The sequence below is a fragment of the Rhinatrema bivittatum genome, chromosome 6, assembly GCF_901001135.1.
Source record: "Rhinatrema bivittatum chromosome 6, aRhiBiv1.1, whole genome shotgun sequence".
In the NCBI taxonomy this organism is placed as follows: domain Eukaryota; kingdom Metazoa; phylum Chordata; class Amphibia; order Gymnophiona; family Rhinatrematidae; genus Rhinatrema; species Rhinatrema bivittatum.
In genome coordinates, this window is record NC_042620.1 from 207,052,849 (window position 1) to 207,078,564 (window position 25,716).

General features: G+C 42.3%; 1 protein-coding gene across 5 annotated transcripts in view; it reads right to left on the reverse strand.

The window, feature by feature from the left end:
- The window catches only part of COL6A3 (collagen type VI alpha 3 chain), a 385,613-nt gene that overhangs the window by 266,391 nt on the left and 93,506 nt on the right, over positions 1-25,716 (reverse strand). For all 5 annotated transcript variants that reach the window (XM_029606488.1, XM_029606487.1, XM_029606489.1 and 2 more), the window contains one exon: positions 9,954-10,565. In XM_029606488.1, the coding sequence (XP_029462348.1) occupies positions 9,954-10,565 (612 nt within the window). The remainder of the gene's footprint in view (positions 1-9,953; positions 10,566-25,716) is intronic.

Consider the following 25,716-nt stretch of genomic DNA (forward strand, 5'->3'; position numbering starts at 1 on the left):
TTGCAATTACTCACAATCCCCTTGTGATTTAACAATTTTGCATAATTTTGTATCATCAGCAAATTTGATAACCTCCTTGTTGTTCCTGTCTCTAGGTTATTTATAAATATGTTAAAAAAACAATGGTCCTGGTACAGATCCCTGTGGCAACCCACCATTCACCTTCCTCTATTGAGAAAACTGACCATGTTTTAATCTGTGCTCAAGCCACTATAGAACATTGCATCCTATTCCATGACTTTTTAATTTACTCAAGAGTTTCTCTTGAGGTACTTTGTTAAATGGTTTTTGAAAATCCAGATACACTGTAATTGTTAAAAAAAAACAAAAACTGTCTGCTCCCACTCAAACTCATGACCAATAAAGGAAATGTGTTTATGGATTTTTTGATTGCCAAATTATAAAAATACTTCCCTGTCATTTATAAATGTCCCATGATGGTATGATTCTCCACCAAATGACAAGGCAATGCCTGGTTTACATTTGCGGGCGGATTTTAAAAGCCCTGCTCGCGTAAATCCGCCCAGATTTACGCGAGCAGGGCCTTGCGCGCCGGCGCGCCTATTTTCCATAGGCCGCCGGCGCGCGCAGAGCCCCGGGACGCGCGTAGGTCCCAGGGTTTTTGGAAGGGGGCATGTCGAGGGGGCGGGACCCGATGACGTGGTGTTTCGGGGTCGGGACAGGGGACGTGGTTTCTGCCCGGGGCGTTTCGGGGGCATGGCCGCGCCCTCCGGAACCGACCCCGGGTCGAGTCTCGGCGCACCAGCAGCCCACTGGCGCGCGTGGATTTACATCTCCCTCCGGGAGGCGTAAATCCGTGGATAAAGGTAGGGGGGCGGTTTAGATAGGGCCGGGGGGGTGGGTTAGGTAGGGGAAGGGAGGGGAAGGTGAGGGGAGGGCAAAAGAAAGTTCCCTCCGAGGCCGCTCCGATTTCGGAGCGGCCTCGGAGGGAACGGTGACAGGCTGCGTGGCTCGGCGCACGCCAGCTGCCCAAAATCGGCAGCCTTGCGCGCGCCGATCCAGGATTTTAGAGGCTATGCGCGTATCTTATAAAATCCAGCATACTTTTGTTTGCGCCTGGTGCGCAAACGAAAGTACACGAACGCGCTTTTTTAAAAAATCTACCCCTTGGTGATATAACAGAAGTTGAAGTTTTAAATGTCAACTCTTCAATGAATTTAATTTGTTCCTTTTTATAGTTTCAACCATTTTCCCATCACAGACGTAAAGCTTACTGGTCTGTAGTTTCCTGGATCACCATTGGAACCCTTTTTAAATATTGAATTACATTGGACACCCTCCAATCTTCAGGTATCATTCTGATTTTAATGATAGTTTAAAGATTACTAATAATAGGGCTGCAGTTTCATTTTTCGGCTTTATTAGAAGTCTGGGATATATACTATCTGGTCCAGAAGATTTGCTACTTTTTAGTTTGTCAATTACATCTTCCAAGTTCATTGAGATTTGTTTTGGCTCTTCTGAATAATCACCTTTAAATATCATTTCTGGCATTGGTTTCTGCCTTACATCTTTCTCAGTAAAGACTGAAACAACAAATTTATTTAATCTCTCTTTTATGGCCTTGTCTTGTCTTTTTACCCCCTCGATCTTCTAATGGTCCAGCTGACTCCCTTGCAGGCTTTTTGCTTCAAATGTACCTGAAAAATTTTTATTATGAGTGTTTGCTTCCACAGCAAGCTTCCTTTCAGATTCTGTCTTTGTTTTTCTTATCAATGCTTTGTATCTAACTTGCCAATGCTTTTGCTGTTCCTGTTTTCTTCATTTGGATCCCTTTTCCATTTTTTGAAAAATATTCTTTTGGCTAGAATAGCCACACCTTTTAACCATGCCGGCAGTCATCTGGCTTTCCTTGCATGTTTTTTAATGCATGGGATATAACTGATCTTGAATTCCAAGATGGTATATTTAAGCAATGCCCATGCCTGTAAACCTTTGCAGTTGCTCCTTTCAGGTTTTTCCTAATTATTTTCTCATTTGATCATAGTCTTCTTTTGAAAGTTAAATGCTATCACAGGAGATTTTCTTAGTATCCTCCCTCAAATTTTATCACTATTCCCAAGTGGCACCAACACTATTACTTCTCACATCAAATCGTATATTCTACTAATGATTAGGTCTAAAATTGCTTTCCTCTTGCCAGTTCTTATTTATTTATTTATTTATTTATTTAAAACCACGTATTACCCACCCTTCCTACGTTCTGAGCGGGGTACAATATGAACATATACAGACAATAGAGAGGGGAGAAGGCGATACAAAATTTAAGGAAGGGGGAGAGAATAGACAAGTATTGAGGGATTGAGTTCGGTAGTGCTAGGGGTTAGAGGAGAGGGAATTAGAAGACTAGGTAGCATCAACTGAAGGGGGATGAGAAGAAGGTAGTCCCATTGTCATCTAGGTTGGGGAATGCTCTCTTGAAGAGGAAAGTTTTTAGGGCTTTTTTGAAGAAAGATCTTTCTCAGAGACATCTTTTTGTTTTAGGTAGGTTGTTCCACAGGAGTGGTCCAGCAGAGAATAATCTGCATTATCTGGTTTCCTCGAGATGGGTGAACTTGTAGGCAGAGAGACTAGTAGCATCTGGTTAGACAATCTGAGTTGTCGGAAGGGGCTGTCAATTTTTATTGTTGAGGACAGCCATGAGGAGTTTAAGTTATGGATTGAGGAATGGATGATCATAGAAAGCTTATATTGTAATTGGTAGGAGATGGTGAGATAGTGAAGAGTTTTGAGTACAGGAGAAAAGTGTTTGTGAATGAGAGTGTTGGTTAGGAGCCTTGCAGCCAAGTTTTGTGTGATCTGAAGAGAGTGAGTGGCGTATAGAGGTAGGCCCATCAGGAGGATGTTACAGTAATCGAAATCTGAGAAAAGAAGGAATTGAAGGACTGACCTGAAGTCAGCATATTCAAAAAGGGGCTTGAGGTGATGTAGCAGTCGTAGTTTATAGAAGGAGGAGTTGGTGATATTTCTTATATGGTTGAGCATGAAGAAAGGGAGTCATTAGTGACTCCTAAGTTTTGTACACTTTGGGAGATTCTTTTACCAGCTGCGCTATGATGCAGTCATTTATTCCATCTAAAAACTTTATCTCGTTAGCATGTCTTGATGTGATATTTAACAAGTCAATACTAGGGTAATTGAAATCATCCATTATTACTGTGTTGCTAATTTTGTTAGCTTCCCTAATTCCATCATCCGTCTATTCATTCTAGCTAGGTATATGGTAATACACCCCCACTGCTACTGCATTCCCCTTTTCTCATCTTTAAAAATGGCGCGGGACATCCAGTGCTCCTACCATGTGACAGGGGCTGGCCAATGGCACGGATACCCTGTCACATGGTAAGGACAAAGGGCCATCGGCGCCATTTTGATTAGTGGCAGCCGACGGCCTGGGAGCGGGAGATCGCTCCCGGGACACCCACTGGACCACCAGGTACCTGTAAAATGTTTTTGGGGGGGTTGGGAGAGTGGGGGAAGCAAAGGGATTAATTTTAAAAGGTTGGGGTGGGTTTAGGGGTTATTTTTGTGTGCTTTTTTTCCCGCCCTCCCCCAAAACGATAAGAGAACCCCCACAAACAATATTGTTGGGTTTTCCTATCGTTTTGGGGGAGCCCCCAATTTCAGACGATTTTGAAAATATCGACAATATTTTCAATCGTCCGAAGCCCGATTCACATCCCTACTTTCCATTGTCTTGCCCTCCAGGGCCTTCCCTGCCTAACGCTGCCTTTGGGCCTTTATGATCCATGTTCTGTTTTGTTCTTGTCTCGCCCTGTCCTGTCCTGACTTAGTCTAGCTCCTATTCCAGTCCTTCCCTGCACTCAAGCTCCAGTTCCAGTCCTTGTCTGAAAAGTGAATAAAAGTAAGAGGAAAAAGAAACCAATATGGCTCTGTGAAGAGGTGGATGAAAAAAAAGGCAAAAAGATCAGTGTTCAAAAAGTGCAGAGGCACACAGGAAAGAATTTGTGTCATTTAATTATAACTTGAAAATAACAGCAGAAGCTGTGAAGATATAAAGAAAACAGGAAAGAGAGGCACCAGATAAAACATTTAGGGAGAACCTGAAGCAGTTTGGTAGGAAAATGGAGAAAAACAACATTAGTGAAGTTAAAACACCACCAACAAAAGAAGAAACAGAGCAGTTTTGAAAAAATTTGTATGAAGATCCTGTAGCGCATAACAGAAAAGCAGAATGGTTGCCCAGCATACAGGGGAGCATAGAACAGGCAAACATCAAAATTATGGCATGGACTGAAGTTACGACGACTGAGCTGGGAGCCAGGTTAAAATCAGCCCCAAATTGGAAGTTCCCTGACTCTGATGGCATGCCCAACTTTTGGCTCAAACATTTGATTTCTCTCCACAAAGACCTGGCTAATTGAAAAAACCAATTGATCAGACAGACAGAATAAACTCCACAATGGCTAAGAATAGGAAGAACATGTTTCCTGCCAAGGGACAGCCAAATATTGTCCCCAAAAGCTATTCACCAATAACCTGCTTGCTGTTCACTGCAATCATTGCAGATAAAATATATCATCATATTGATTCTAATAAAATCTTGGCAATTGAAAAGAAAGGAAACATAAAAGGAACATAAGGAACCAAGAGTAGCTGATGCTGAATAAAGCAATTATGACCAGCTGTATACATAGTTCAAACTTCAGTACTGCATGGATTGATTATAAGAAAGACTTTGATAGCATTCCAAACCCTTGGATGTTAATTGCCTTGAATTAATCAAAGTAAATCCAATAATAATAGAGTACATCAAGTTTACCATGAAAATGTTGCAGACTCCATCTGAATTTTGAGAATGGACAATATGTAATCTCCAATATTTGTTTTCTTAAATGAGAGAAATGAATCAAACATTAAACAAATCAAAATTCATGAGGAAAAAACCTCCTGAAAATGAACCAAAAAACAAAATACATTTTTTACCCCTGCACATCCCTACTGGCCATGGAGGATCTTATCCCTCCACAGTTGAAGACTGGAATTGTGAGGCCACAGCGGATCCCACCCAGCCACAGCCAAAAAGAGGATGGGGGAGCTCCATCAGTTGGGGAGGCACTTTTTGCCCAGAGCACCCTTTCCCCTAAATCTGGTCCTGTTGGAATGCTTGGTAATAGTGATCAAAACTTAATCATATTTCAGATAATCAGCTAAGGCAGGGGTCAGGAACCTATGGCTCGGGAGCCAGATATGGCTCTTTTGATGGCTGCATCTGGCTCGCAGACAAATCTTTAATAAAAAAGTAAAAATTTAACAAAATCCCCCACCCTCCTGACACCCCCCAAGACCTGCCAAAAGTCCCTGGTGGTCCAGGAGCGATCTCCTGGACTTGGGCTGTCGGCTGCCAGTAGTCAAAATGGCGCCAACGGCCCTTTGCCCTCACTATGTCACTGGAGTCGACCAATGGTGGCGGTAGCCCCTGTGACATTGGGCAAAGGGCCGTCGGCTGCCAGTAATCAAAATGGCGTCGACGGCCCTTTGCCCTTACTATGTCACAGGGGCTACTGCCGCCATTGGTCGACCCCAGTGACATAGTGAAAGCAAAGGGCCGTCGGCACCACTTTGACTACTGGCAGCCGACAGCCCAAGTCCAGGAGATCGCTCCTGGACCCCCGCTGGACCACCAGGGACTTTTGGCAGGTCTTGGGGGGGTCAGGAGGGTGGGGGGCTTTATTAGATTTTTACTTTTTTATTAAAGATTTGTCTGTGAGCCCTGGACCCCCGCTGGATCACCAGGGACTTTTGGCAGGTCTTGGGGGCATCAGGAGAGTAGGGGGTTGTAGTAAATTAATTTGGTAGGTCTTGGGGGAGTCAGGAGGGTGGGGGGTTGTAGTTAGTATGGCTCTCACAGAATTACATTTTAAAATATGTGGCGTTCATGGCTCTCTCAGCCAAAAAGGTTCCCGACCCCTGAGCTAAGGGATTATCTGAAAACTTCTGCAGAGGCATTTAATTTTAAACAAAGAGACTATTTGAAAATGAGAAAATTAGTTAGAAAAAAACTGAATGCAACTCTTACTAAGATTTAAAGTTTATAAGAGGTATGGATGTTGTTGAAAAACACTGCATTGGAAGCCCACACAAGATGTATTCCATGCATTAGAAAAGACCAACTGCCAGCATGGTTAAATTGTGAAGTGAAAGCGACTATTATCGCAAAAAAATCATCTTTCAAAAACTGGAAGCTGGATCTAAATGAAGAAAATAAGAAAGAGCATATACACTGGCAACTTAGATTTAAAGTATTAATAAGGCAAGCCAAAAGGGAATTTGAAAAAAAAGATTGCCAGTGAGGCAAAAATCCAAAATAAAATCCTTTTCAAGTATTTTTAAAGCAAGGAATCTGTGAGCAAGTTGGTTGCACTGTTAGATGAGTGAGGGGCACTCAGGGAAGATAAGGCTATAGCAGAAAACTAAATTAATTCTTGGCTTCTATCTTTACTGAGAAAAGTATCAAGTAGATAACTTACCAGACACATTCTTTGAGGATACTAATTCAAAGGAATGTAAGCAAATCATATTGAACCAGGAAGATGTAATAGAGAAAACTGACAAACTAAACAGTAACAAATCACCAGATCTGGTTCTGAAGAAACTGAAAAATGAAATTGCAGACCTATTATTAGTAATCCCTAACTTCTCATTCAAATTAGCTATGGGATCTGGGAATTGGCAGGTAGCCAATATAACATTCATTTTTAAAAAGGGGTCTAGGGGTGATCCGGGAACTACAGATAGGGAGCTTGACACTGGTAACAGATACAATAGTAGAAGCTATTCTGAAGAACAAAATTACTGGCCAACTGGATAGACATAAATTAATGGTACAGAGCCAACATGGTGAGTCAGGTAAAATAGTGTATCTGGATTTTCAAAAGGCATTTGTCAGAGTCCCTCATGAGAAGCTCATCAGGAAATTAAAAAATCAAGGGATAGGAGGCAATGTCCTATTGTAGACTGGTAACTGGTTAAAAGATTAGCAGCAAAGAGTAAACCTGAATGGTGATTTCTCTCATTTGAGAAAGGTAATCAGTGGAGTGCACAATGATCTGTACTAGGACCGTTGCTTTATAATATATTTATAAATGATCTGGGAAAGGGAGTGATGAGTGAGGTTATCAGATTTGCAGATGACACAAAATTGTTCAAAGTAGTTAAATCACAAGAAGACCTTGCAAGTCTGGGGGATTAGGCATCTAAATGACAGATGAAATTCAATGTGGACAAGTGCATAGCAAAACATATGGAGAAGCAAAATCTAAACAATATGTATAAAATCCTGGGTTCTATATTAGGTGTCACCATCCAGGAATAGATCTTGGAGTCACAGTGGGCAATACCTTGAAGCCCTTGGTTCACTATGTTTAAGCAGTCAAAAAAGCAAATAGAATATTAGGTATTATAAGGAGAGGATTGGAAAATAAAATGGAAGATATATAATCTTGCCTCTATATCATGGTATGACCGTACCTTCAGCATTGTGTGCACTTCTGGTTACCCCATATCAAAAAACATATAGCAGAACTAGAAAAGGTGAAGAAAGGAGATGATAAAGGCAATGGAACAACTCTGCCATGAGGAAAGTCTATACAGGTTAGGGATCTTCAGCTTAAAGAAGAGATGGCAGAGAGGAAATATGATAGAGGTCTATAAAATCATGAGGGATGTGGAATGGGTAAATAGGGAACTGCTATTTATCATTTCCAGTAGTACTAGAACTGGGGACATTCCATGAAGCTAATAGGTTGCAGATTTAAAACAAATAGGAGAAAGTATTTTTTCACTCAAGGTAAAATTAACTGAACCAAATCATGGTGAATCTGGAAGATGTGGTAGGCCAGATTGTCAAACTGAAGAGTAGTAAATCACCTGGACTGGATGGTATACAGCTCAAGGTTCTGAAAGAACTATAAAATAAAATTTTAGACCTATTTCAATTAGTTTGTAATATATCATTAAAATCATGCATTGTATCTGAAGACTGGAAGGTAGCCAATATAATCTCGATATTTAAAAAGAGCACCAGGGGTGACCCAGGAAACTATAGACTAGTGAGCCTGACTTCAGTGCTGGGAAAAATCATGGAAACTGTTATAAAGAATAAAATCACAAAACATTTAGATAGACACGGTCAGAATGGATTTACTCAAGTCTTGCCTCACAAAACTCCTACATTTTTTTGAAGGGTTAAATAAACATTTGAACAAAGGTGAACTGGTAGATGTGGTATATTTGGATTTTCAGAAGGCGTTTGACAAAGTCCTGTATGAGAGGCTTCTAAGAAAACTAAAAGGTTATGGGATAGGAGGCGATGTCCTTTTGTCGATTGCAAACTGGTTAAGACAGGAAATAGAGAGCAAGATTAAATGGTTAATTTTCTCAGTGGAAAAAAGTAAACACTGGAGTTCTTCAGGGATCTGTACTTGGACCTGTGCTTTTTAATATATTTATTAATTATCTGGAAGGGGCATGACAAGTGATGTGATCACATTTGCGGATGACACAAAATTTTGCAGAGTATTTAAATCTCAAGCAAATTGTGATAAATTTCAGGAGGACCTTGTGAGACTGGAAGATTGGGCTTCCAAATGGCAGATGAAATTTAATGTGGACAAGTGAAAGGTGATGCATATAGGGAAAAATAACCCTTGCTGTAGATAAACAATGTTAGGTTCTATCCTAGGAGTTACCACCCAGGAAACAGGAACACTGTTTACCTGCAGAGGTCTTATTGAAAATTAACCTCTCTGAGGGTAATTTTTTTAACTGTGCATGGTTAGGTAAAGTTCTTGTCTACATTTTATGCACAGACTTTACCACTAATACTCAAAAAGGTGAATTTTAAAAGCTTGGCATTCATCAATTAGTGGATACGTGTCTAAATTGGATTTACAAGCTGACACAATTTTAAAAAGCTCCCAGATACACACTATGTACTCATCTGCAAAGTTTCCAAAAAGGGGCAGGATGTGGGAGAGGTATGGATGGGGCATGGGCATTTCGGGGCCTGGCCAAGAGATGTGCCTGTAAATACTTACTCTCTCCAGTGTGCAACAAGGTCCCCTGCCACGTAACTTTACTTCTGCTATGGAGGAGGTGTAAGTTTAAAAAGAAAAAGAAAGAGCCATTTCTCAGGGGTTTAAAGGGTCTAGGGTATGGGGGAACTGCAGACTATCAAACCAGGGGGGTTTGGAAGACGTAGTTGAACAAACTGGTTAAATTACAATGGTGAAGGCACAAGTCCCTTTTACGGGCTCCTCCCGGGGGAATACCAGCTTCCAGTGTGAAGAACAATTACGTCCCGCCTGAACATCTGCCTCCTGGTCTGCTGTTCATTAGAGACATTGATCATCTATTCCCAGTCTCCAGCAGGTCGGCCCAAGGGTCCACTAAACTGAGACTCCCACAACAATGAGTGCATACATGTGTGCAAGTTGTAAAATGGTCACATCCCTGGGCATGCACCAATGCACACATGCCAATGTGCGCCTGTGCGCCAGTTTGAAAGTTAGCGAACTTGTGTGCAAAAGTTTGTTTTGAAAATCTGAAGGCAATTAGCCTGCTACAAGTACAGAATAACTTATGCAAGATTACACCCACTCTTCAGAGGCATAATGTGCATAGATTAATTTATACTTATATTCACTGCCAAGAACACATGTTCCCAGTTCTTGTAAAAGTGCACGTGAAATTGGGTTACACATATACTTTCATGTGTACTGAGCCCCAGGCTATTTTCTAACAACCATTTAAATGGCTTTGAAAATTCAATCCCCAATGTCTTGTGACTGATGGGGAAAATAGTGAATATGCTTGCTCTCTGTTTTATCAACACCATACCTCACCATACTTTATAATTGTGGACATGCGTAACAATGGGTGAACCATGATCCTATATTTTATTTTCTTACCTGAATAAGAAGGAATTTGTGGAATTGACTGGATCAGAGTTGTTACTTGTTCTTGGGTCAGTTCAGTAACCTTCTGTGAAATCTGTTGCTGTACAGTTTCCAGTTGATCAAAGTCAGGAACTGCAATAACAAAATCTGGGTTAAGAGAAATGGTTTGCAGCTCTGTGACATCAGCATTCTTGGCTCCAATGGCAAAGGGCACAACTCCACCCGTCTTCAGGGCAGCTGATGGTCTCCTCACATCATCCTCTGATTTTCCAGCAGTCAGCAAGATTAGAAACTGAGGGACTCCTTCCGCTGCTCTGCTCCCTGCTTGTCTGGTGAAGACATTCTGAGTTACATATTCCAGAGCTGCACCAGTGTTAAGTGAAGATCCTCCCAACAAAGATAACCGTCGAATAGCATTGAGCACCCCTAGCCGGTCTGAGTATGTGTCCAAATAGAAGTTGACCTTGGCATCATCACTATATTGGACAACAGCAATTCTCACTCTGTCACGACCCACATCAAGGTTTTCAACTACTCTTAGCAGGAAACTGACCAGTGCAGGAAAACCACTTCTGACATCTTCGGAGCCATCAAGCAGAAACACAATGTCCTTCTTATTGGCATCTATTAATTTTTTAAGATTGAGAAAACAAAATGCATGCAAAAAAAGTTAGCAAAAAAATTAACATCTGAAGATATAAGTATAAAACAACTTTCTGATATTAATTTATATTCTGTTACTGGCAGATCTGTTAGTATTTATACAAGCACAAATTGCATCAGTATTCTTCGCATGATTTCATCACCCAAAAAGAAACCTTTTTGTGAAAAATATTTTACTCATGTCTTATTTGGTTCTTAAAATACACAAATTTTTGGATACACCACTTGGATGTTCAGTAGTATCATGGACTGGTTCCTGTTTAGAACCTACTACCATTTTTGTTGATAAGTTCTTACAGCCATTCATTACTAGTATTACATCATAAGCTCCCCCCATTGTTTTTGAGGCTTTACTAGTAACTCTTGCAATAGATTCCCTGTATTCTAAAGTATTCTAATTGGCAGCAAGAGAAGTAATCCATATTCTTTTCAGTCAAAGACCTACTATGAGATCACGTGACGCTGTGCAGGGGAGTGGATGTAGTTCTCCCTTGCTGGCTCCCTACTAAACCATCCAGCCTCATCTAGGGCAGCCCATACTTTTATTCAGGGCTTGGAACACAGTATTAAGAACCTAAAGCCTTCCTGGGAATATTGCTGGTGGTAATGTCAATGAGGATCGCTAAGAAAGACAGGGAGAAGGAAAGGGAGAGAAACCGGCCTGCAGACACACTGTCTGATAATGACACCGGAATGGCTGACTCCCCATTACCGGCGAATTGGGCGGATATTCGGGCCGCAGTGGTCACAGCCCTGGAGCCTGAATTTAAAAAACTCTCCAACCAAATCTCTGGTCTTACTGTCTCCATCGCTGGCTATGACAAGCGTTTTCAAGAGCTGGAACAGCGGGTGTCTGAGACGGAAGATGGCCTTCAGACCACGAGGTCCGAGCTTGTCAAGTTACAGACGGCGATCGCACAACACACAGACCGGTTAGAAGATCTGGAAAACCGGTCCTGCCGATCTATTCAGCATTGTAAAAAATCTCGCCAATGATAAAACTGATACCCCCAAAAACTTACCAGAAAATAGATGTGATGAAATAGCTACTTTCTTTAATGAAAAAATTATGAACCTAAAAAACAAGATTCCTAACACAACCAAACAAAACATTATAATGCAAAAAACGGATGTTAATCAATGGACAGAATTCGATGAAATCACAGTCGAAACCATGCTAAAAAGAATAAACCCCGCCCCACATGCAGTAGACACTATACCAACCATGGACATAAAGAAAGTAGCCAACACAGTAACCCCGATACTAACAAAGATTATCAATCTATCATTAACAGAAGGTACCTTGCCAGACTCACTAAAAGGTGCAATTGTAAAACCGATTTTAAAGAAAAAAAACAGTGATCCAAACATTCTGAACAATTATAGGCCAGTATCAAACTTACCACTAATCGCAAAACTAATAGAAAAAGCCATACAAAAACAACTTGCTGAGCACTTGGAGAATAAACTTTCAAACTTTCAAACTTTCAAAAGGGAAACTTTGATAAAATGAGAAAAATTGTTAGAAAAAAACTGAAAGGAGCAGCTACAAAAGTAAAAAATGTCCAAGAGGCGTGGTCATTGTTAAAAAATACCATTCTAGAAGCACAGTCCAGATGTATTCCACACATTAAGAAAGGTGCAAAGAAGGCAAAACGATTACCGGCATGGTTAAAAGGGGAGGTGAAAGAAGCTATTTTAGCCAAAAGATCTTCATTCAAAAATTGGAAGAAGGATCCAACAGAAGAAAATAGGATAAAGCATAAACATTGGCAAGTTAAATGTAAGACATTGATAAGACAGGCTAAGAGAGAATTTGAAAAGAAGTTGGCTGTAGAGGCAAAAACTCACAGTAAAAACTTTTTTAAATATATCCGAAGCAGAAAGCCTGTAAGGGAGTCAGTTGGACCGTTAGATGATCGAGGGGTTAAAGGGGCACTTAGAGAAGATAAGGCCATCGCGGAAAGATTAAATGATTTCTTTGCTTCGGTGTTTACTGAAGAGGATGTTGGGGAGGTACCCGTAATGGAGAAGGTTTTCATGGGTAATGATTCAGATGGACTGAATCAAATCACGGTGAACCTAGAAGATGTGCTAGGCCTGATTGACAAACTGAAGAGTAGTAAATCACCTGGACCGGATGGTATACACCCCAGAGTTCTGAAGGAACTAAAAAATGAAATTTCAGACCTATTAGTAAAAATTTGTAACTTATCATTAAAATCATCCATTGTACCTGAAGACTGGAGGATAGCAAATGTAACCGCAATATTTAAAAAGGGCTCCAGGGGCGATCCGGGAAACTACAGACCGGTTAGCCTGACTTCAGTGCCAGGAAAAATAGTGGAAAGTGTTCTAAACATCAAAATCACAGAACATATAGAAAGACATGGTTTAATGGAACAAAGTCAGCATGGCTTTACCCAGGGCAAGTCTTGCCTCACAAATCTGCTTCACTTTTTTGAAGGAGTTAATAAACATGTGGATAAAGGTGAACCGGTAGATATAGTATACTTGGATTTTCAGAAGGCGTTTGACAAAGTTCCTCATGAGAGGCTTCTAGGAAAAGTAAAAAGTCATGGGATAGGTGGCGATGTCCTTTCGTGGATTGCAAACTGGCTAAAAGACAGGAAACAGAGAGTAGGATTAAATGGGCAATTTTCTCAGTGGAAGGGAGTGGACAGTGGAGTGCCTCAGGGATCTGTATTGGGACCCTTACTGTTCAATATATTTATAAATGATCTGGAAAGAAATACGACGAGTGAGATAATCAAATTTGCAGATGACACGAAATTGTTCAGAGTAGTTAAATCACAAGCAGATTGTGATAAATTGCAGGAAGACCTTGTGAGACTGGAAAATTGGGCATCCAAATGGCAGATGAAATTTAATGTGGATAAGTGCAAGGTGATGCATATAGGGAAAAATAACCCATGCTATAATTACACGATGTTGGGTTCCATATTAGGTGCTACAACCCAAGAAAGAGATCTAGGTGTCATAGTGGATAACACATTGAAATCGTCGGTTCAGTGTGCTGCGGCAGTCAAAAAAGCAAACAGAATGTTGGGAATTATTAGAAAAGGAATGATGAATAAAACGGAAAATGTCATAATGCCTCTGTATCGCTCCATGGTGAGACCGCACCTTGAATACTGTGTACAATTCTGGTCGCCGCATCTCAAAAAAGATATAATTGCGATGGAGAAGGTACAGAGAAGGGCTACCAAAATGATAAGGGGAATGGAACAACTCCCCTATGAGGAAAGACTAAAGAGGTTAGGACTTTTCAGCTTGGAGAAGAGACGACTGAGGGGGGATATGATAGAGGTGTTTAAAATCATGAGAGGTCTAGAACGGGTAGATGTGAATCGGTTATTTACTCTTTCGGATAGTAGAAAGACTAGGGGACACTCCATGAAGTTAGCATGGGGCACATTTAAAACTAATCGGAGAAAGTTCTTTTTTACTCAACGCACAATTAAACTCTGGAATTTGTTGCCAGAGAATGTGGTTCGTGCAGTAAGTATAGCTGTGTTTAAAAAAGGATTGGATAAGTTCTTGGAGGAGAAGTCCATTACCTGCTATTAAGTTCACTTAGAGAATAGCCACTGCCATTAGCAATGGTTACATGGAATAGACTTAGTTTTTGGGTACTTGCCAGGTTCTTATGGCCTGGATTGGCCACTGTTGGAAACAGGATGCTGGGCTTGATGGACCCTTGGTCTGACCCAGTATGGCATTTTCTTATGTTCTTATGTTCTTAATATCCTATATCCATCACAGCATGGTTTTTGCAAAAACTACAGCACAGAAACCCTACTACTTGCCCTTACTGATAACATCATGAGAGGCTTTCACAGCGGTAAGCGGTACATACTGATGATGCTCGACCTATCAGCAGCATTTGATACCGTAAATCATAACATACTACTAAATAGATTAGAAGAAATAGGATTAAGTAACAAAACAATCAAATGGTTCCAATCATACTTAGATAACAGATACTACCAAGTACAGATAAAGGACGTAAGGTCAAATAAAATAAACCTTCAAACAGGAGTCCCTCAGGGATCAGCATTATCAGCCACCCTATTCAACATATACTTACTACCATTATGTCACCTACTAGCGGGTCTAAGCATCACACATTACATTTATACTGATGATATTCAGTTAATCTTACCCATTGATGACACAATTGAAAAGACACTGAACATAGCAAACATGTATCTGGATATCATCAAACAATTACTGAACCAGATGGAATTAGTGATTAACATAGAGAAAACAGAATTCCTATTACTGGAACGCAAAAACATTGAATTCATCCAAAACCGTATCACACTCAAAAACAACCAAACAATTAAACTCTCAGAAAAAGTGAGAAACCTCGGAGTAATAATTGACACTGAACTTAACCTAAAACAACACATATCGCTAAAAGTAAGTGAAGGATATGCCAAACTCATGACCCTTAGAAGACTAAAACCCCTACTTACAACAAATAACTTCCGATCAGTGCTACAGGCTCTACTTTTCGCTAGCACTGACTACTGTAATTCCCTCCTACTTGGATTACCACACACAACAATCAGACCACTCCAAATAATGCAGAATACAGCTGCCAGAATTCTGACTGGTAAAAATAAAAGAGACCACATCACTGAAACCCTAATAGAATTACACTGGTTATCCATCGAGCAAAGAATACATTACAAAACCCTATGTACCATACATAAATTAATACATAACGAAAAAGCCGAATGGCTGAATACAGCCCTTCACCTACACGTCCCTAACAGAAACCTAAGATCAGCAAATAAAGCCTTACTGACCATCCCCTCAATTAAAACAGCTAAACTAACCCAAGTAAGGGAAAGAGCGCTTTCCTTAGCAGGTCCTATGCTATGGAATGCCATGCCTGTCGAGATCCGCTTACAAACAGACATCAAAACCTTCAGAAAACACTTGAAAACATGGTTATTTAAACAAGCTTACAACAATGAGAAAGGAGAGTAGTATACAGGGATAAAGGGAAAAAAAAACCCAAAAACCAATCTGCAGAACACTCATGCACACTACCCCAAACTACACGCGTATATATTCTACTTTTATTTTTAAATATGTTTGCTCTCAATTTTAAAAATATGATACAATAAAGAATGGACATGATAGAACATGATAACACTTACAATTATGAGTAATTATAAACGAGCTATATTACCGTAAAGTCTTGGCACTTGTTTAGTGATAGATTTTATCTGTTTTCCAATATTAATATTGGTACCTTCCTGTAAACCGTTATGATGGTACCTAACTTAATGACGGTATAGAAAAGTTTTTAAATAAATAAAAATAAATAAATAATCTATGTTTTGTGGGGCTACCGGAGTCGCTGGATGAACGGGACCTCCCCAAACTTTTAGAAGCATGGCTGATGCAAGAGCTTCATCTCTCCGTGGCGCATGGCCCCCTACGCATTGAGAGGGCCCATCGTTTAGGCCAGAAATAGGCGCAACAAGATCAACCGAGAATCCTAATTGCAAAAATTTTAAATTTTGACATAAAGAAGCCATCCTGCAAGCGGTACGTGGCGGAAAATGCTTACTGTTTGAAGGCAAGAAAATTTTAGTCTTCCAAGACTTTTCTGCAGCTTTGTCTTCACAGCGCCGCGTATTAACGCCATATTGTGCCCAGCTGCATAATTTAGGGCAGTGCGCCATTTTAATTTATCTGGCCAGGGTTCGCGTCTCCACCCCAGGAGGTCCCAGATGGTTTTCGGAGGTCGGAGAACTACGTGCGTACATAGTGATGTTGGACCAATCTGTTGCAGGAGTCGGAGAGAAATCTTGATGCTTCGTGGGCCGCTGAAGTTTGGAGTTTTTTTTCTCTTCTCTTGGTTTTTGTCTGGCCTGCTACATGAATGCTGTCCTTTGACTATCGCATGGAATTGACGCAGGTCCTCAATTTTCTGCACATCCCTTTAGGTGTGCTCTTGGTTTGGGCACCGGACATTTAAGCGGCATTGCGATGCTGTAGTTTCATGTCTGCATGTTTCATCGGGTTGGAGGCTTTTAGCGCTATTGGTTTTCTCTACAGTGCTGCTCTTCCCCTTGGTGTATGCTTGCAGCTGCCTGTTCTATTTACAGCCCTTTGCGTCAATGCTATTATATAAAGTTACGTTGTGTTCAATCTATTCTTACTGTATTTTACAGTTTGCTGTCCTGTTTGCATTTCTTCTCTTTGTTGGGGTAGGGGGATGGGGCTGGATCGGGAGGGGTGGAGCCTTTAGCATCTCTAATGATCTTGTAAGGAGGGGGTTAGTATGAGAAGTTAAATGGTAGGAAGGGGTCGGAGGGGGTGGGTTTTCATGAGCGGGGGGGGGGTGACTGGGGGTAGTAGGGGGGTGGGATTGGGAAGGTGGGGGGAGGGCAAGGGTGGGAGACTATGCTCTATGTCTATTCCTTGTCCACGAGCAGTGGGAGTTACAGTGTCCAAGAGTTGGTCCATGCTGGGATGGCCATCTCTCTTCTTGAAATGTCAGTGTCTTGGTCAATCCTTATGGTTGGTCTCGGTAGCTGGGTAGTCGAGGTACTTTGATATATTTATGGAATGTCTGTGGGATTAATTCCCCCATTAAAAGGTCTAAGATCAGGCCCTGAAACGGAAGGCAGCTGACCTGGCCTTCCTCCAGGAAACTCATTTGACTGATGTGGAGCATGCCAAATTGAGATAAGGCTGGGTGCATTTTGCAACTGGTAGTTCCAAATCCGCAGGGGTGGCCATATTAATTCAGAAAAATCTCCCTCTTAAAGTCCTGATGGAAATCAAAGATCCTCAGGGTCGGTATTTGATTTTAGTGGTTGAACTTAACCAAGTCCCTATGGTGCTATGCTGTGCATATGCCCCCAACATGCATCAAGCCTCTTTTTTTCAGGAGCTGCATAAGTTACTTCTTCCATATATCGCTCAAGTGGTGATGGTTGGAGGAGATTTCAATGGCCTCAGAGATCATGGGTGGGATAGGTCTTCAGCGTCCTCCAACCCTGGTGTTCCAAGTAAGGGGATTCATCTTTTGGAAATGGCTTTGCATTTAGTAGATTCTTGGAGGACCCTGCACCCTTTCGAGAAGGACTTTACCCATCTCTCCAGGGTGCATGCAACGCAATCTCGCCTGGACTATTTTTTGATTAGTGTGCATTATTTTTCTCAGGTTGCCATGGCAGGAATTGGGGATATTATTCTTTCCGATCATGCTCCGATTTGGTTGGAATTGACGGAGGCCCATGCCAATCCCGCAAGAAGGCACTGAGGTTATCCTTATTTTCTAGTGGAGGATGTATCTTTCCAAGAGTACCTAAAGGAGAGGTGGGCAGATTTCGCAAAACTGAATGCCCAGCATAGTGGGAACCCTATCTTGTTTTGGCACACCGCTAAGGCGGTTTTGAGGGGGCAATATTATTTCTTTCTTAGCCCATAGGAGGAAATCCCTGGATAAACAACTTTTATCACTAAGTGCGCAACTTCAAAAAGCTAAACGGGTTATGCTTGGTTCCCGGTCCCCTTCTCATAGAGAATCCTACATCTGTCTGCAGACGGCGATCAATTCCCTTTTGCATCAATGGGCAAAAAAGTGTCCAGTATTATCAGTTCAAGTTGTATAGACATGGAAATAAGCCTGGGAAAATGTTAGCTAATCTGGTCAAGTCTGCAAGGGGCTCCCATCATATTCCCGCAATTAAGACAGCTGGAGGCCGGGTGGTTAATACTAATTCAGCTATATTGGAGTCTTTTCACAATTATTATTCTACGCTTTATAAGTTGGAAGGTTGGAACACTGTAAATTAGGATGATTTCTGTGAGAACCTGAATCTCCCCTCCATTACGTTGGTGCAAAGTAGGCACTTGGATGAGCCCATAACGGATGAGGAAGTATGGCTCGCTATTCAAGGTGCTAAGAAATTGAAGGCTCCGGGTCCAGATGGATACAGTTCTGAGTTCTTCCAGTGTCTGCTTGAACCCCTAGCAGGTCTTCTCCCCTTAGTGTTTAATGCCTTGATAGAGCTGGGGACCTTTCCCACCCATGAGAATATGGCGCATGTGACTCTCATTCCAAAGCCGGGGAGAGATCCCCTACTGCCGGCCTCCTATCATCCCATTTCCTTGTTAAATGTGGATCATAAACTGTTAGCCAAGATCTTAACTGCACGTTTGAGGGATATCTTGCCGTATTTGATTCAGCCCGGTCAGGTGGGCTTTGTTAAGCAACGATACGCACTCACTAACATCCGGCGGGTCACGGCAGCCATGGCGCTTTGTAGGAGATTGGATATCCCATATCTTATGGTGAGTCTTGATGCCGAAAAAGCCTTCGATAGGGTGGAGTGGGGCTATATGTTTCGGTTACTTCACTCAATAGGGTTTAATGGGTTTTTTTTTTACCAGAGTATTCAACTACTTTACCAAGACCCGGTTGCTTCAATTTTAGTCAATGGGGAGTCCTCCATTCCCTTTCCTCTATTGTGTGGTACTCGACAAGGGTGTCCGCTGTCCCCCTTGTTGTTCTTACTCACCCTAGAGCCTATGCTACTGGCAATACAGGCTTCGCCAGTAATTCGTGGAGTGCTGTTTCACTCTCAGACCCAGCAGGAGATTTTTAAGTATGCTGCCTTCGCTGATGATGCTTTACTTTTCCTCATGGCTCCGCAACTGTTGTTGCCTGCTCTTCTTGACCTGGTTACGGCTTTTGGCATGTTTTCCGGTTTAAGAATTAATTGGACCAAATCGGAGGCCTTGGCCTTTCCTTCTACCCTTCAGGAGAGTTGGGGTGGCTTCTTTCCCTTGAAATGGGCAGATGATTCCATTAAGTATCTTGGGATCCATCTGTCTACCGATTCAGCGGCTATCACCAGCTCCCAACTCCGCCGTGAGAACCTACCTGCTCGCTGCTACCGGAGCCAGATTTCCCAGGCCGCTGATGCCACCCCACCGGTGGGCCGAGCGCCTTGAGTCCTTCCCCACGCGGCTAAGTGCTGAACCAGCCACACCGGAAGGGATCACCGGAAGGGTCTAGGAAAGAGACCCCATCGAGTCTGGCTCTGAGAGCCCCACCAGAGAGAGAGAGAGAGACTGCAAACAGAGAGAGACTCCAGCCCAGTTTCTTCACCCCAGCGAAAGACAAGGAAGAGAGGAGGCGACAGGCAAAAGAAAAAAAAGTAAGCCTAACGCCGCCATCCCCCCAACTCTACGCCCAGCTGCCCTCCCTACGCTCCCCTGCCTCCAATCAGGAAGCGGGAGCCGCGCCTATGTAGGCACCTGGGAGGAAGGACAAACAGCCCTTTAAATTAGGGCGCGCAGACACAAAGCCCCCTTTTTCACCTCGCTCACCTCCTCGGAGCTGCGTTTGCGACCGATCCACGTCCTGACTCCGCCCGACACCGCTGCGAGATCGCACCAGCTCCTGACACCGCCGCGAGATCGCACCAGCTTCCGACTCCGCCGTGAGAACCTACCTGCTCGCCGCTACTGGAGCCAGATTTCCCAGGCCGCCGTTGCCACCCCACTGGTGGGCCGAGCGCCTCGAGTCCTTCCCTACGCGGCTAAGTGACGAACCAGCCACACCGGAAGGGATCACCGGAAGGGTCTAGGAAAGAGACCCCATCGAGTCTGGCTCTGAGAGCCCCACCAGAGAGAGAGAGAGAGAGACTGCAAACAGAGAGAGACTCCAGCCCAGTTTCTTCACCCCGGCGAAAGACAAGGAAGAGAGGAGGCGACAGGCAAAAGAAAAAAAAGTAAGCCTAACGCCGCCATCCCCCCAACTCTACACCCAGCTGCCCTCCCTGCGCTCCCCTGCCTCCAATCAGGAAGCAGGAGCCGCGCCTACGTAGGCGCCTGGGAGGAAGGACAAACAGCCCTTTAAATTAGGGCACGCTTCTACAGCGCCGCGTGCTGGGCGTCACACGCATGAAGGAACATGACCTAAGGGGCCTGCCTCTTAGTGCGCCCCTTCGTGCGTCCACTTCGGGCCTACTCACTATTGCCCATTACTGCCTTACCCCTCTGTGCCAACGTTGTGCCCTATCGCCGCACCCTGACCCTCTTCCCCTCGAACCACCCTCCTCCTCTCCCCCCAAGACCTTACTGCCAAAGAGACAGATCTATTTTTCCCCTATAACTAACTTTGATAGTTCCCCCAGCTATTCTCACCCCCCCCCTCACTTCTTATAAGAATTTAAAGGGCCCAGGGCGGGAACCCTGGGCGGCCCTCTTGATGATGTCACTTCAGGGAGGGATATTTAAACTCCTTCCTGCTTCCTACTCTTTGAGTTAGCAAGGTCTTCCATCCTGCTTAATTCCACCCTTCGTTTGGACTTCTAAGTTCCAGGCTCTCTCTGGGTCTTGGATGCTCTAGGTACCCACTCCTCGGGGGCCTCTCCACGTCCTGGCTATCCGCTCCTCGGAGGGCCTTCCTGCCTGGAGAATCTACCTGACTCATTCCTTGGGACTCTGTTTAGAACTTCCTTTGTGAGTATTCTACTACTGACTCTACGTTACCATCTTCCTGAAGCTTCCCTGTGGTGTACCCTGTGCCTCGGGCCACTACCATTCTCTCTTCAGTGACTTCCTTCCAGTACACCTTGTGCTGCAGGATCTGCCTCACCATCTACAAGTTCCCTTCCGGGCTCCTGCACCTCAGTCATCATCATCATCATCTACAGTGCAGACACTTCGGCGTACCCCATTCCACGAGCCACTACCGGATCTGCACTTCTGAGGTATCTCTACTCTTCGAGAGGAACTTCCGGGCGTACCCTGCTCTGCAGGCCACTACCGGATCATCACTGCTGGGTCTACTCCACTGCTCAGAACTGTGAAAGCTTTATTTGTCTATTTGGAGAGGAGACTGCAGGGTTCCACCAGCTAACCATCCTGCACGGGAACACTCCACTTTTGTGACTACCCAGTCAGTGAGGATGCCTCCCTCCCCACTATAAATACAGCTGTTCAAATGAATCTCTGAATGACTGCAAAGCTCAGGAACCAGACTAATCATAAAAATGATCCTGAGAATCATATATGCCTTGTATATTGGGAGTGAAACTTGTCTGTGTGGTGATTCACTGCTTTGTCTGAGAAGACCTATATGTGATATGACTATGTAAATTTATGCCAAAAGCATGTGATAGCTGTGGTCAATAGAAGTAAAGTCAAATGTATTCATCCCTACGGTCCTATGGGTACAGTTGTAAGGTAACTAAAGTCTACAAACTGAAAAAACAAAATCATAGACACACTATATCAACTTAAGTTTCTTCCTTATACCACACATCAAATTTCTACAATTTTTTAATTTATCATTGGCTTCACTTAGTCTGATTTCATTTTTTTTTCTTTTTACCAAACCCATAATTTAATCACTGGTCCTATTTATCAATATACCGGTATTTAAGAGTTTTATATGCTATTAAAACATGTCTTTGGAAAGATAACTCATCTCTGATGCTTCTCCGGCACAGGTCTATGTTTCAAAACTAGTACTCTTTCTGCCATCCACAAAAAGGTGATCGAATCAATCAAAGAGAGAATCCCCCGATGCAGAAAGGGCCAGATTTTCAAAAGGTTACACACGTAAATCCTCTGGATTTACGCGCGTAACCTGTCTTACGCACGCCGCTGGGCCTATTTTTAAAAAGGCCCAGCGGCGTGCGTAAAGCCCCAGAACGCATGTAAGTCCCGGGGTTTTACAAAAGGGGTGGTCCGGGAGCAGGGTGGGGCGGTCCGAGGGCGGGGGCGGGGCCAGAGGCCTCCGACACAGCGGCCATTGCCGCTGTGTCAGAGGATCGCATGCTGGCAAGTTGCCGGCCTCCAGGCAAGCTCAAAAGGTAGGATAATTTGGGGGGAGAGTTAGAGTAGTGCTGGGGGGGAAAGGTTAGGGGAAGGAATGTGAAGGTCAGGCTAGGAGAAAGGGAAGTTCCCTCACAGGCCACTCTGATTTCGTAGCAGCCTGGGAGGGAATGGGGAAGGCAGCGTGGCTCGACGCAAGCAAGGTGCACAATTGTGGACCCCCTTGTGTGCGCTGGGTAGCACACACACATGTAGGCCACACACGCTTCTTTTAAAATCTATCCCAAAGAGTATTAGTTTTTAATGGATTTTTCTAGGCTTTTTGAGTTTTCTTTGGTGTGTTCATGAATGATGGATCTTAATGCAGAGTAAGGATAAATTATAAGCAGGAAAACTCCTGAAATTATACTTGTGAGAGTGACAGTAAGAAAGAGTTGCAAATTTATTTATTCATTTGGCATCTGTCCTCTGCTCCAGACAATGAACAATAGGCTGCTAAATTTTCTTTAAAAATCCATGGGGGTGGGCATGTGTGACTAGTGATTGTGCAATATGTAGGGATTGTCAATGCAGTTTTTGACAGACAAGTGCAATGATGTGAAGCAGCCATCTTAGTGCTCCTTCTTTAAATGCAGCAAGAAATAGCTTCAAAACAGTAATTAGACAGATTAAAAGGAAATAGTATGATTTTTCTTAGGAGGAAAAGAAAGGAAACATATTTCTCCTTCCACTGAAAATAATGGCAGCTATGTGGACAAAAAGCAGCCCACCTGGACTTACTCCTGCTCTAAGTCAGAATAAATATATTCAGGCAGGTAAATAAGAACATAAGAACATAAGAAATTGCCATGCTGGAACAGACCAAGGGTCCATCAAGCCCAGCATCCTGTTTCCAACAGAGGCCAAAAACCAGGCCACAAGAACCTGGCAATTACCCAAACACTAAGAAGAACCCATGCTACTGATGCAATTAATAGCAGTGGCTATTAATTGCATCAGTAGCAGTGACTCACCAGTTGTGCTTTGAAGTTAAAGCAGAACCTAATAATAGACAGTAGAGGCAGGCTTCACCACCTATGTACTTTGAATATGTATTTTTAAGCTCTTCCAAATAACTTTTTGAGCGTTTGAAAACTCACTGATTGGCAGCCAAATATCCACTTTTAGGACAATAGATATTTGAGAAAAGTCAATATTTGGCCATTATTTGACTCCTGGCAGCCCCAATTGCTGGAAATGAATCAACCTTTATGTCCTGGATTCTTAAAAAAAAAAAAAAAAATTGTGCTTCATAAATGGTTGAATTTCTCTATATATTTGACCCATGACATCTGTTCTCATTCTGAAAAAAAATTGATTTTGCACTAATTTGAGCCATTTTCAGTTCTGCCTGGGGATATTTAATCCTGAAAATATTACAGAATAAATTCTATGTGGGAATATGAAACAGTTTCCTCATTACTCTGTGTTAGAAACATGGCATAGCATTTAACAGGATGAAAAAGACAATTACCAATCAATATCCAACCTGCCTTTCATTTGCAAAAGTCCTAGAAAAAGCAATTTTATCACAATTAGAGAATGACTTAGAAGATAACAATATACTATACCCAAACCAATTCGGATTCAGAAAAAAATCGCTCAGCAGAAACCCTACTCATTTCCTTTGTTGACCCTGTAGTACAAGGCTTTGACAACAATATCCTGGTACTAATAGATTTAACAGCTGCATTCAACACAGTTGACCATACCCTGTTATGCCACCAGCTGAGAGAAATTGGAAGAGATGGAAATGTTAACAGATGGTTCTCCTCCTTCCTAAAAGACAGGACATTCCAAGTCAAACTGGGTACTCAAATTTCAAACACCTTCCCAATCGATACAGGCATCCCCCAAGGTTCAGCACTTTCGGTCACAGTATTCAACATCTATCTGTTGCCTATATGCGCATTACTAGCAAATCTAGGAATCAACTTCTTCCTATATGCAGACAACATACAATTCTATATCCCATTCGACAAAACATTCAAATAAACTTTGTTGTCTCTGTCAACATACATGAAGGCCATATAACAAAAACTTTCTCAACTGAAACTAACTCTAAACCCAAAATTAATGGAAATTGTGTGGTTAAGAAGAGATAACACAATAATCAAATTACCAACCCTACACCTAGGAATCACTAATATTTCTCAGATCAAGTACGAGAGACCTTGGAATTCAGATCGACGAGAACTTCACTATGAAAAAGCATATAAGCAAATTAATCAAAACAGGGTACTCCAAGCTGAGAATATTACATTGATTGAAACCTTTATTAACAATACAGGTCTTCCGCACTGTCTTACAAACACTTATATTTTCAAACTTAGACTACTGCAACTCCCTTTTACTAGGCCTTCAAGTCAACTAAAACTACTACGGTTACTTCAAAATGCCTCTGCAAGACTCTTACTAGAGACAAGGAAATTTGAACACAACACCCCCTCGCTGATTGCTCTGCACTGGCTTCCTGCACAATCCAGAATTCATTATAAAGTACTATCTCAAATTTTCAACATCATCAACAATATTAACCCAGGTTTATTAGGAGTGACAATTCAACACTATACACCTCAGAAAGACCTAAGATCACAAAACAAAGGACTTCTAATGGTACCTTCCACTCAGAACACATACCTAATGCAAATAAGAGACAGAATGTTTTCCATAACAGGCCCCAAGCTGTGAAACTCATTTCCAGAGTCAATACGTCAGATAACAGAAAGAAAGAGTTTCAAGAGCAAACTGAAAACTTGGCTCTTTAGAAATGCATACGATTTAATGTAAAATACCAATATGCTGAATATTGCTATATCAGTACCAGAGATAATGTTAGTGGAACAAGCAATAAGTAATGAATGATGTGAAGTGTTTTATTAGTAGAAATTGAACTGGCATTTACTGTTAGGTTGACCAAGAAAATGTATGAATATGAACTAGATTATATGGTAGCTAGAGTGATATCCAAGAACATTTATGATCATGAACTAGAATATAGAATATGTTTATGCTATGGTGTTGATCTAGAAGGTGAATGTTGACACACACTATGTGATCATTGACCATGAATATGAATGCAAATATTGTAAATCATTGTGATCTTCTTTTCAAACGACGGTATATAAAACCCCTAAATAAATAAAAATAAATACATATTTGTTATACAGATAAAGCTAAAATATATTTTTACACTAAATTAACCTGTGCTGTCCAGTGATTATTG